Below are 14,004 nucleotides of genomic sequence, written 5' to 3'. Positions count from 1 at the left end.
GAATATCCTAAAGAGGTAGTACACTGGGGCAGAGGAGCAGCTAAAGGCATACACGGAAAGGACAGCTATGGATAGCAACAGGAAACAGGAAAGTAAAAGCAGAGCAACCCTTGTGTGAACAAACAGGAAACGGATTACCAGTGGACAAACACGCTGGGGTTGTACACAGAGTAAGGCGCAGAACCTCCCACAGTGATGGAGAATCTCAATGCCTCTGTGCAGTTTGCTCTTACTGATAGTCACCCTGCCAGCCCCATAGAAAGGAGGCAGCAGAAGTGATTCTGTCTCTGGACCCTAGAGCACAAACAAGGATAGTACTTACATACACAGGACACGCTCTTGTGGGTCCAGCTCGAAACACAGTGGCGATTCCTGAGAAAACAGCAATAGCACACTGTCACTGTTAGGCACGAAATACAACGTATAACACTGGACAAGGATGGGGGCTGGAATTGCCTCCTGGAAACAAGGAGCCAACCCCAGTACACAGGAGGACACGTATACACTGGTGAAGACTGATAGAACACTTACCAGACACAAAGAACCAAGAAGAAACAGAAACAGAAGGGAACAAACAAAGAGGCAGAGGCAAGAACTAGGAACAGGCTCAGGCTGAAGCAAAGGCGGGTCTAGGACTTGAAAACAGAGCGCAAACTTCTGGCTGGGACAGACAGAGACAGGACTGGGAAACTGAGAACAGGCTCTGGCTGGAACAGGCAAGGACAGGACTGGAATACAGGGAGTAGGAAATTAGCAGTAAACAGGACTGGGAAACAGAGAGAAGGTTCAGGCTGAAACAAGGCAGGAGCAGGGCAGAGAAACAGGGAGCAGGCTTTGGAAGAAACAAACAGGTAAAAGGCTAAGAAGTAGGGAGCAGACTCTGGCTGGAACAATCAGTAGCAGGGCAGAGAAACAGGGAACAGGCTCTGGAAGAAACAAACAGGTACAAGGCTAAGAGATAGGGAGCAGACTCTGGCTGGAACAATCAGGAGCAGGGCAGAGAAACAGGAAACAGGATCAAGCTGGAGCAGAACAGGAACAGGAACAAAACTGGAACACCATCCGACAAAGGGTCTGTAACACAAAGGAATCGAAGTCCGATGCACGACAGGGAGATTGAGGAAATGGCTGCTTATAAGCAGTTCCAAGCTGGGCTGCACAGGAGAGGTTTCAGGTGTGTGTGGTTTCGGACACTTGCAAGTCCTGGAGGAGAGGATCCAGTGAAAAGGAGCAACTGGACTTTTCCCATTGAAAACAATGGGAAACAGAATCCGGGTTTTCCTGACTACCAAGCTGTGCATTATGGGATTTGCAGTCCCAAGAAGCAAATGTAGTCCTACACAAGTGTACCATGGAGAAAAGAGAAACAAACAGGAGTCAGCAAGGGACTCTAGATAGGTGTTCAAGGTGATTCCCAGGCTTCTGACAGTCCCCTTACAGCGCCCCCTGGAAATGGGACGACCGAGTCGTAACAGGCATAGCTCTGCCCATTCTGAGAGATTACTATTTTGCGACCTTCGCTCTATACATGTCAAAGTTTAAAGCTGTATCTTTTCCAGGTGCCCCTTTCTCGCAGGATTTTCGCGAGTTAATTTGTAGGGAACATGGGATAGTGGACCCCGCTGTACTGGTGAAATCCCCCAAAAAAGTACGATACAAGACTCTCTGGTGGTTCCTAAAAAAAAAGTCTGATCTTTATCGAAGATATACAATCCCTTATGTGAACTATTCTACCCCGCTTTCTCAGTTTGTAATGAGGTCTGGGGCCCAGCTTAATCCAGAGACAGTCAGGAAGTGGAATAACGCAGGCTTCAGGAAAATTGGAGACTTCCTGGTTGGTAATAGATGGGCAACATGTTTGAATATAGGGGCCACGGTGCGGAATGATTTTTTTGCTGCTGGGAACTTACAGGTACTTGCTCCACAGTTTTGAGGAATTAGAGATAGACCATATTTCAGATACCCACGAGATAGTGGAAGAATTGATAAGTCCTGGGGGGAACAGGTGCATAGGGGAATGGCGAAGTTTACCCGGGGATCGGAAAAGCTCTGATCTCTGGGTTAAGGCCGCTAGGAAATGGGAGAAGGATTCAAATTTGGTTCTATCTAAAAGAGAACTGAGAGACAGTAAACCAATTAAATTTCGAGGCTCTAAAAGGAGCTAACTGGCATTGAATGCTGTATTTTACTAAATGGTTACTCTACCGTACCCCGCAACCTCGGTCACTGATCAATCCCGGACATCCAGTCTTCTGTTTCCGTTGCCAAACGGATGGTATAGGTAACTGGACACAAATGATTGGTACTTGTCAATTTGTCCAAGAATTCGGGGGGAAGACCGTCAGGTTTCTGAATACGACTTTGCAGATTAAAATAGACCTGAGCATCTGGCTTTTGATCCTGGGCTATGACCCAAAGGTACAACTCTCCCCTAGATGGGTAATACTAGTTTTTATTGCCACAGCAGTTGCTCGATCTCTTTTATTGAAATTAGTACTTGACGCAGATTCCAGCTGTGGAAGAATGGTGAAACAAAATGGCTCTGGTCAGAATGCAGGAGTGGAAATACGCACTGAGAACTGGTGGGCTTAAGAAGTGTGGTCAAACCTGGGGTAGCCTCTTTAAGACACTGGATACTAAGGATGTGATTGGTTGGTATAAATTCAGACAAAACTCTGATCAGACCATGACATTCAGGGAGAGGCTTCTTCATAAGAACTTGGAAGAACACCTGGCAAACCAGAGGCTAGTCTTTCTGTTATTGACTTCCAGCAAAACCACAGAGAGCAGCTCCACATACAAGCTGGACTATGCCCTACACAAACCTCAGTGCGGAGTTTGTCCGAAAATCTCTTTGGTGGTTTCCAATGTGGGCATGTCAGAACAGCATGGCCGAGTTGGGACCTTGCCTCTCTGTTGGCTTTTGCGAAGCAGTAAAAAAGCACAGGTCACATTTTTTTTATGAAAATGACACTTTAAAGGAAGTTCATAAGTCAATGATATGTATGGCACACTGACTGAGAAGCTGAAGAAGACGTATAAAGGTGGAGGCAAGTGAGAGATCCGTGAAAGGCCTGTTAATCGTCATTAAGAGGCAAAAGCAGGAAATAGCCGAAAAGAAAAAACTGTGTGCATCACAGGTATGAGCAGGGAACCAGCCAGCTCACCAGGGGAGGAAAAGGAGACTCTCTTCCTGTGTCAAGCATTGCGGGCATTTTTTCCAAACCATTTCACACATGTACTCTCTCACTACTTGGAAGGCAGATTCTGCACCACTGCCACCGCACAGACCAAAACCACAATCTAGTGGACAAACTCACATTGATGTTGGAAGACAGCGACTATCCAGCAATTGAGGTGCGACAGAGCAGCAAACGCAAGGTCAGTGCAATCCAGGAAAAGCGAAAAGCATTCAAGAAGTCGAGGCCTTGGCAGCTTCAGAGAAAGTCCAGGAGCAAAACTGACAAAGAGCAAATACTGGCATTAAGTGGAACAGAGAGTGAAGAAGACCTTTCAGAACCACTTGCAGACAGTCGAGCATTCCCGCAATCGCCTACTTTCTAATGTAGTCTGTCTCCTACATTCTTATATGATTCTATTTAAAGGCTAATTTGTGAATTGAAATAAAAAATACTATAACATGTCTTTTGCACATTCTAGCTGTAATTTGGGCTTTATCCACTATCATTGTGTTCTTGCAGAGGAATTGAGTGCTTGATATGTTTGGCAAGACACAAACCTAAGGTTCCAACTTCTTAATGATTCAGTAGGAACTCTGTTTTGGTTAATTCGTTTTGGTCCTCTCGAAAGCAGAATGTCACTTCCTGTTCTGTAAGACACATGCAAAATAACAGAATACATGCAGGATATTTTGGGTCACCTTCTCCCAAGAAGCCATTAATAATTTTGTGTTCGATGGCATCTGTCGCTGTAGATACGCATGTTTTGCATAGCTCGCCATCTGGTGTTGGGCCGGAGTGTTACAAGTTGTTTTTCTTCGAAGAAGTCTTTCGAGTCACGGGACCGAGTGACTCCTCCTTTTCTCTCCATTGCGCATGGGCGTCGACTCCATCTTCGATTGTTTTTTTTCCGCCATCGGGTTCGGACGTGTTCCTGTCGCTCCGAGTTTCGGAACGGAAAGATAGCTAATTTCGGAAGATTTTCGTCGGTATTGTTGCGTTCGGGATCGGCGTAGTTAGATTCAACACCGCATCGAAGATCGAAGAGCTCCGGTGCCCTTCGGGGTAGTTTTTCGATCCCCCGTCGGGGCCTGGTCGGCCCGACCGCGTGCAGAAGAACGCCGATGGAACGGACCCCGTTCCGTTTCTGTCCCAAATGCCACAATAAATACCCCTATACAGACCAACACTTGGTCTGTAACCTGTGCCTGTCACCTGAGCACAGTGAAGACACTTGCGAGGCCTGTCGTGCGTTCCGGTCCCGAAAAACACTCCGAGACCGTCGAGCCAGAAGACTTCAGATGGCGTCCGCGCCGACAGCCCACCGGGAGTTCGAGGAACAAGAAGAGGAGGGAACCTTTTCGATCCAAGAATCGGACTCTGAAGGATTCGACGATACACAAACCGTGAGTAAGACGTCGAAAGCCACTCAGAAGAAGATTTACAAGGCCCAGGGGACGCCACTGCCACCAGGCCATGGCTCGACCCATAAATTCGGTGACCGACCGTCGGCACCGAAAAAGGCCCAAACAGTGCTGAGATCGTCCGACTCCGGTCGAGACACCAGCACGCAGCCTTCTCAGGACCGAGAAAGTGCTGGAGACAAGCATCGACACCGAGATACCGGTGTAGACACGGCTCGACGCCGAGACAGCGGCACCGAAGAAGATCGACGCCGAGAGGTTTCAGCCCCGAAAAAGAAAAAAGTCACCTCGGAGCCGAAAAAAGATGCAGACAGGGTTTCGGTGCCAAAACAAACTGCAACCGACCCAGTTTCAGGCTCTTATACAGAAGAGCACTCGCTAACCTCCCAAATGCAAAAGCATAGGTTTGAGGAAGAGCTACACTCAACTGATGTAGACCATACGCAAAAGCGTATTTTCATACAGCAGGGGACAGGAAAAATAAGCACCCTTCCCCCTATTAGAAGAAAGAGAAGATTGGAGTTCCAAACTGAACAAACACCACAAACAAAAGTGGTGAAAAAAGTTACCCCACCACCTTCTCCTCCACCTGTGATTAACGTCTCACCAGCACAAACTCCATCACATTCCCCAGCTCACACCACCATGAGCCAGGGTGACCAAGATCAAGACGCATGGGACTTATACGACGCCCCAGTGTCAGATAACAGTCCGGAGGCATACCCTACGAAGCCATCTCCACCAGAGGACAGCACTGCGTATTCTCAAGTGGTGGCTAGAGCAGCACAATTTCACAATGTAAGCCTCCGCTCAGAACAGGTCGAGGATGACTTTTTATTCAACACACTCTCCTCCACCCACAGCTCCTACCAAAGCCTGCCTATGCTCCCTGGTATGCTCCGGCACGCAAAAGAAATCTTTAAGGAGCCGGTCAAAAGCAGGGCAATCACACCAAGAGTGGAAAAAAAGTATAAGGCGCCTCCTACAGACCCGGCTTTCATCACTACACAGCTGCCACCAGACTCTGTCGTTGTAGGAGCAGCTAGGAAAAGGGCCAACTCCCACACATCTGGAGATGCACCACCCCCAGATAAAGAAAGCCGCAAGTTCGATGCAGCTGGTAAGAGAGTCGCAGCACAAGCTGCAAACCAGTGGCGCATCGCTAACTCCCAGGCACTACTTGCGCGCTATGACAGAGCCCATTGGGATGAGATGCAACATCTCATTGACCATCTGCCCAAGGACCTACAAAATAGGGCAAAACAAGTGGTTGAGGAGGGACAGACCATTTCCAACAACCAAATCCGCTCCTCCATGGACGCTGCAGATACAGCTGCACGGACAATTAATACATCTGTAACTATCAGAAGGCATGCATGGCTCCGAACGTCTGGATTTAAACCAGAGATTCAGCAAGCAGTTCTCAATATGCCTTTTAACGAAAAAGAACTGTTCGGTCCAGAAGTGGACACAGCGATTGAGAAGCTCAAAAAAGACACGGACACTGCTAAAGCCATGGGCGCACTCTACTCCCCGCAGAGCAGAGGGAATTACAGCACATTCCGTAAAACACCCTTTAGAGGGGGGTTTCGGGGTCAGAGCACACAAGCCAGCACCTCACAGGCAACACCGTCCAGTTACCAGGGACAGTACAGAGGAGGTTTTCGGGGACAATATAGAGGAGGGCAATTCCCTAGGAATAGAGGAAAATTTCAAAGCTCCAAAACCCCTGCTACTAAGCAGTGACTCACATGTCACTCATCCCCTCCACACAACACCAGTGGGGGGAAGAATAAGTCATTATTACAAAGCATGGGAGGAAATCACTACAGACACTTGGGTTCTAGCAATTATCCAACATGGTTATTGCATAGAATTTCTACAATTCCCTCCAAACATACCACCAAAAGCACAACATTTGACAAAACATCATTCCAATCTCCTGGAGATAGAAGTGCAGGCACTATTGCAAAAGAATGCAATCGAATTAGTGCCAAACACACAGATAAACACAGGGGTTTACTCACTGTACTTTCTGATACCAAAGAAGGACAAAACGCTGAGACCAATCCTAGACCTCAGAATAGTGAACACATTCATCAAATCAGACCATTTTCACATGGTCACACTACAAGAAGTATTACCATTGCTAAAACTACACGACTACATGTCAACTTTAGACCTCAAGGACGCGTATTTCCATATACCAATACACCCATCGCACAGGAAATACCTAAGGTTTGTATTCAAAGGAATACATTACCAATTCAAGGTACTGCCTTTCGGATTAACAACCGCACCAAGAGTCTTTACCAAATGTCTAGCGGTAGTCGCTGCACACATCAGAAGGCAGCAAATACATGTGTTCCCATATCTAGACGACTGGCTAATCAAGGCCCATTCGTTAATAGAGTGCTCAAATCACACAAATCAGATCATACAAACCCTCTTCAAACTAGGGTTCACCGTCAACTTCACAAAATCCAACATTCTGCCGTGCAAGGTACAACAATACCTAGGAGCCATAATAGACACAACAAAAGGAGTAGCCACTCCAAGTCCCCAAAGAATTCAAAATTTCAACACCATCATACAACGCATGTATCCAACACAAAAGATACAAGCAAAGATGGTATTACAACTCCTAGGCATGATGTCTTCATGCATAGCCATTGTCCCAAACGCAAGACTGCACATGAGGCCCTTACAACAGTGCCTAGCATCACAGTGGTCTCAAGCACAGGGTCATCTTCTAGATCTGGTGTTAATAGACCGCCAAACTTACCTCTCGCTTCTGTGGTGGAACAACATAAATTTAAACAAAGGGCGGCCTTTCCAAGACCCAGTGCCACAATACGTAATAAGAACAGATGCTTCCATGACAGGATGGGGAGCACACCTCGATCACCACAGCATACAAGGACAATGGAATGTACATCAAACAAGACTGCATATAGATCACCTAGAACTTCTAGCAGTTTTTCAAGCACTAAAAGCTTTCCAACCAATAATAGTTCACAAATACATTCTCGTCAAGACAGACAACATGAAAACAATGTATTATCTAAACAAGCAAGGGGGGACGCACTCCACGCAGTTAAGCCTGCTAGCACAAAAAATTTGGCGTTGGGCAATTCACAACCAAATTCGCCTAATAGCACAATTTATACCAGGGATCCAAAATCAACTCGCAGACAATCTCTCTCGAGATCACCAACAGGTCCACGAATGGGAAATTCACCCCCAAATTCTGAACACCTATTTCAAACTCTGGGGAACACCTCAAATAGACTTGTTTGCGACGCAGGAGAACGCAAAATGCCAAAACTTCGCATCCAGATACCCACACAAACAGTCCCAAGGCAATGCCCTATGGATGAACTGGTCAGGGATATTTGCTTACGCTTTTCCTCCTCTCCCTCTCCTTCCTTACCTGGTAAACAAACTCAGTCAAAACAAACTCAAACTCATATTAATAGCACCAACTTGGGCAAGGCAACCCTGGTACACAACGCTGCTAGACCTATCAGTAGTACCCCACATCAAATTGCCCAACAGGCCAGATCTGTTGACACAACACCACCAAAAGATCAGACACCCAGATCCAGCATCGCTGAATCTAGCAATCTGGCTCCTGAAATCCTAGAATTCGGGCACTTACAACTTACCCTAGAATGTATGGAAGTCATAAAGCAAGCCAGAAGGCCATCCACCAGGCACTGCTATGCAAGTAAATGGAAGAGGTTTGTTTGCTACTGCCATATTAATCAAATACAACCATTACACACAACTCCAGAACATGTAGTGGGTTACTTGCTTCACTTACAAAAATCTAACCTGGCTTTCTCTTCCATTAAAATACACCTTGCAGCAATATCTGCATACCTGCAGACTACCTATTCAACTTCCCTATATAAGATACCAGTCATTAAAGCATTCATGGAGGGCCTTAGGAGAATTATACCACCAAGAACACCACCTGTTCCTTCATGGAACCTAAATGTTGTCCTAACTAGACTTATGGGTCCACCTTTTGAACCCATGCACTCCTGCGAAATACAGTTCCTAACCTGGAAGGTTGCATTTCTCATCGCCATTACTTCCCTAAGAAGAGTAAGCGAGATTCAGGCGTTTACAATACAAGAACCTTTTATACAACTACACAAGAATAAGGTCGTCCTAAGGACTAATCCTAAATTTTTGCCAAAGGTTATTTCACCGTTCCATCTAAATCAAACAGTGGAACTTCCAGTGTTCTTTCCACAGCCAGATACCGTAGCTGAAAGGGCACTACATACATTAGATGTCAAAAGAGCATTGATGTATTACATTGACAGAACAAAGAACATCAGAAAGACTAAACAACTATTTATTGCATTTCAAAAACCTCATGCAGGAAACCCAATATCAAAACAAGGTATAGCCAGATGGATAGTTAAATGCATCCAAATCTGCTACCTTAAAGCTAAACGACAACTGCCCATTACACCAAGGGCACACTCAACCAGAAAAAAAGGTGCTACCATGGCCTTTCTAGGAAACATCCCAATGCAAGAAATATGTAAGGCAGCCACATGGTCTACGCCTCACACATTCACCAAGCACTACTGTGTAGACGTGTTATCCGCACAACAAGCCACAGTAGGTCAAGCCGTATTAAGAACATTATTTCAAACTACTTCCACTCCTACAGGCTGAGCCACCGCTTTTGGGGAGATAACTGCTTACTAGTCTATGCAAAACATGCGTATCTACAGCGACAGATGCCATCGAACTGAAAATGTCACTTACCCAGTGTACATCTGTTCGTGGCATCAGTCGCTGTAGATTCGCATGTGCCCACCCGCCTCCCCGGGAGCCTGTAGCAGTTCGGAAGTTACCTTCAACTATTTGTATATATATCATCTCAACCTTAAATAGGTACATACTTAGTCAATCCATTGCATGGGCACTATTACTACAATTCAACTCCTACCTCACCCTCTGCGGGGAAAAACAATCGAAGATGGAGTCGACGCCCATGCGCAATGGAGACAAAAGGAGGAGTCACTCGGTCCCGTGAGTCGAAAGACTTCTTCGAAGAAAAACAACTTGTAACACTCAGGCCCAACACCAGATGGCGAGCTATGCAAAACATGCGAATCTACAGCGACTGATGCCACGAACAGATGTACACTGGGTAAGTGACATTTTCATTCTCGACCAGGATTCTAAGACAACCAGCAGGATGGAAACGTTTCTTAATTTGTCCCACTGTGTCTTATTCAAAGGTGGAGTCATTAATACAAACAAAGGAAAACACAATGGCAGGTACTAACTGGTATATGTTCTATACTTAGGCCAAGGATTTCAAGGGGGTGGTAGAAGATGTGGTTCTTGCTACCCAGTAAATACTAACACCCAGGGGCATGCTAACTGTCTCATGGTTCTGGTTTTCCTACAAAGAAAATAAGGAATTACAGGTGAAATTGTTGTGTGCGCTACCGAATTATGCATGTATCAGAATTTATCACGCATTTGTCCAGGTAAATTTGTTACACGCAATTTGCTAGGATAAAATTGCAGGTGGTGTGGTAGTTACTGTATCACATAGAATTCCAATGTCTGTGCACAGCTGATAACCTACCGTCACCTCGTCATCAGGGCCTTAACTTAGATCAATGAGTTTGCAAACAAATCAAGATCCTGCAAACGTCTGTTGGTTCAGATCTTTCAGACTGCTTTGTTAATATTTGTGTTACACGACTACCTTTCTCCCTACTTCAGCAAGCAGGCAGGAGGAATTTAAAATGGATAAAAATTAGAATTGTGGACAGTGTGTATCCTTCTGTATGCCTCCCTAAAGCTTCCTTCTCCCCGTATTAGTACAACCTGCCTGCTTGTTTCTTTTGCTACAAGAGTTACAATGCTTTCATTAAGGAGAGTGCTCAACTAAAAAAAAAACACGGTTACGCAGCAGCTTTGTGACAAAAACAAGACTAGCCCTTAGCTTTGTGCACATTTAAAGCTTATTAACTGCATTTTGCCATTCTTTTGTCTATCTGTCCCACAGAAGTTTAAGAAGTGCATTTGACTAAACAAAGAGATCAAATGTTTCTGCACAAAACGTTTATTCATAATTGTTGCTGTACACAGTGAGGCAGTACACTGAAAGCATACTTTATTCATGAAAAAAAGTCATTCTTTAAACCGAAAAAGTTGTAATATTCCGATCCCAACACTATATGACAGGATGGTTCAGAGCATGTGACCTACAACACAGCATGATGTAAACAGATGGCAGGGAAGAAACGGCGATTGTTGGTGAAACTAAGTTAACTGCCACAAGTGCGTTAACTAATGGAAGCTGGTTTAGGCAAAGTGCAATTTAAGTTTAGATTTTAATTACTAATGTGAGATTATTATCCTATGGAATCTAAAATAAAACTGTTCAAATTCACACGAGGGCTCACAACAGAGTTGTCCTGTTTAGATGCCACAATATTAAAAAAAAAAAAAGATTTAGATATCTATTGTATTACATTAATAATATCACTTTACCCATTTTCCAGAAATAGTATAGTTTACGTCATTTGATTTCGTAATTCTAAATTTAATGTTCATCGTCCCTAATTTTACTGCTTAATTTTGTTGTTGCAGGGACCCCGAGCAATTCAGAGTCAGATACAGAGGACTCTGAGGAGGAGGAGGAGGAGGATGACGACGACGATGATGAAGATGACGATGATAAAGATCCAGAGGAGTCTGATACCGATACAGAGGGAGAGAAAACCCCATTAAAACTAGATAAAACCATTCCCATAGAAAAATGTTCTTCGACGGGTCTCCCACTTAATTCTACTCCACTTAATCTCAAAATTACAAATACTCCAGGATCTGCGCCTGCTGCCTTGTGCACTGAATCTCAGTTATTGGACTATATCAACAATTCATCACCGCTAACTGCCAGTACACCATGTGGTATTTACAGTATTATTTTTTAACACAATTATATTGTTGTGTAAAGGCATAGATAATAGAATATTTTTATTTTGTGTTTGTGTGCTTCTTTTTCTATATTCCAAATATAACTTTACTGCACACTAATATATATTGTAGCCAAATTATTGATCACAAATATATCAGTGCAAACAGTGCATATGCCACATTTTCGTATTTTACATGAAAAACCTTTAGGTTTATTGAAATGTAATCAAACGTTTTTAAACGCATTTACTTGAATATCATACTGCATTGACAATAGTCTATATTTGATAGTTGTCTATCATTTTCTTTTTTAAGGTTCTTTGAAACGGAGAAGACTGATAGATGAACGAGATTTGCGTATTCCTCTACAATATGGGTATGGTGTACAATGTACATTTTTTGTTTACCCTTTGAACGTTGGAATACATATAGTGTGATGTATTCTAAGAATGTTCTTAATAGTGTGTTTCTGTATCTGTGCATCAATACTTTGCCAGTGAAAATAAATGTAGCCCAATCGAACATTTTGTTTGGATTAGAATCACTTATATCTTCACTTCTTTATTGCTACAGTGCAGTGGTCAAACTTAATGTTATTGTTATAGCACAGTCTAACTAATTGCATAAATCAAAGATTACAACATGATATGTTCAATTTTACAATCTGTTTATGTCGAATAATAAGTAGGGTACCACTCATGCACATTGAACTAAGTTTTATATCACTGCAGAAATGTGTTTGGTTATGTTAAAAGTACTTGTTATAGCGGACGACGCACCCATATGCGTATCTTGGCACTTCACTAGCAATGGGGCGGCAGTGTAATTAAAATAACCATGTCTTAATAAGTTGTTCAAATTTAGTAAAATCCGTGCAAAAACGAATATATTAAGGAAGACTGTCCCAGAACGAAGAGGCATAGTAGGAAAATGATCTGCCTCTGAATCTTGAATTGTGGAAACGGGGAATATTGAGCAAGGTCCATAGTGCCATGGTTCTGATTTAATAACTTTATCAACACGGTACAACTTAATTGACTTCAGAACACACTGCATACATTACTCACAGATTCCTTTCTAGAATATGTTTACAGAAGAAAACACTTGGATCAATACTCACAAGACCTAGTTATTTTGATTCTGTCTCACTGGATGTATTTATCACTGTGCTGTGGTTATGTGTGAATGCCTTTCTTAGAATTCTTGCAAATGAAAAATAACAGCATTCCATAAACCATACATGCAGTGTGTGTATGCTTAGGGTGGAGAGAGGCAACGTGACTCACTCAAAGCTTTGCCTCTTGTAAATCATGCCCTCTCCCTACACTTAGCTTTGGTATTACATAGCCATGGTGTTTCATAGATTCACATGTATGAATTATTCTGCCACTGTCAGGCCGGGAACCCTTAGCAGTTGCAGTAGTGTACTAATGTGTTCAAATAATATCAAAACCACCATCAAATAATATCAAAACCACCATGTACTATCTGTAGTTTATCCACCTCAGTTCATGCCCCAATTGCCACTAAAGTGTGGAGACTTGGAGCACCAACTACCTGCAGAGACATGAACTGTCAGATTTCTTACGGCTGGTCAAGTGGTTCTTGGGAACATTAAGAGTTCTGCTCTCCTACTTAAGGATACTTGTATAGCTAGTTTTGGTGGTCTGTTCTTCCTGGTTTCTATCCTCACCCCAGCTGCAGAAAGAAAGCCATTTTCACCTTTTTGTTGCTGACTAGCTTATGCCTGATGTTACCTCACAGTTGAGTCTCATTCCAAAAAGAAATCCTCTCAGTCCTTGTGCCTCCCGTGGGGCATAGATTAAGGGATGTGGCTAAGAGGTGCAGAGTTTGTAAGACTTTGACGTGCAGACCTTTTGGAGTCCAAGAGGGCTGGTTTCTTGACCTGAAAGCTGCCTTTCCAGGTAATGTCCCAGTCAAATGTGTGCCCCCCTGGATGTTGTGTCTTCTAAGAATCTGGCCAGAAAGTGTTTCTTTTGTAACCCTACAGCTCTAAACCATCTGTGCCTGCCCCAAAGATACAGCCATCTAGTTCTGGATGCTTGCCAGTTAAAACCAATAAACCATAGCATCTGATGGAGACTTCTAGTTGCAGATTCCTTACCTTTGAATTTCCTTCGGCATCGGACTGGATTCAGAGATTCTGTTTGGAGCAGTATCTCTGTGCACTATTAGGTGGAGTCAATTGGCTTTGCATCTGTCGACGTCGTCCATGCCAGATATGATGTTGTGGGTTTTAGATGAATGCTGCCCCCGCATGCTTATGTCAGTTCTGTTCTTTCCGTGCCAGCAAGCGTTGATCCAAAGACAGCTACCCCTCAGTCATTTTTTACTGGCCTTTTTTTCTAGTTTTGTTGAAGATTTTTTTTGAGTCTTCAATTCTTGGCACGTCTAGGATGTCTTTGAGGAACACC

General features: G+C 43.9%; 1 protein-coding gene and 1 pseudogene across 13 annotated transcripts in view; both read left to right on the top strand.

Annotated features, from left to right (window-relative positions):
* BAZ2B (bromodomain adjacent to zinc finger domain 2B) overlaps positions 1-14,004 on the top strand; it is a 1,256,112-nt gene that overhangs the window by 610,770 nt on the left and 631,338 nt on the right. For all 13 annotated transcript variants that reach the window (XM_069224189.1, XM_069224194.1, XM_069224193.1 and 10 more), the window contains 2 exons: positions 11,243-11,563; positions 11,885-11,945. In XM_069224189.1, the coding sequence (XP_069080290.1) occupies positions 11,243-11,563; positions 11,885-11,945 (382 nt within the window). The remainder of the gene's footprint in view (positions 1-11,242; positions 11,564-11,884; positions 11,946-14,004) is intronic.
* Positions 2,537-3,597, top strand: LOC138285932 (BRCA1-A complex subunit Abraxas 1 pseudogene; annotated as a pseudogene).

This window comes from Pleurodeles waltl, chromosome 3_1 (assembly GCF_031143425.1).
Source record: "Pleurodeles waltl isolate 20211129_DDA chromosome 3_1, aPleWal1.hap1.20221129, whole genome shotgun sequence".
Classification (NCBI taxonomy): domain Eukaryota; kingdom Metazoa; phylum Chordata; class Amphibia; order Caudata; family Salamandridae; genus Pleurodeles; species Pleurodeles waltl.
Note: the sequence above shows the minus strand (reverse complement) of the source record. Positions and strands in the feature narration are given on the sequence as shown.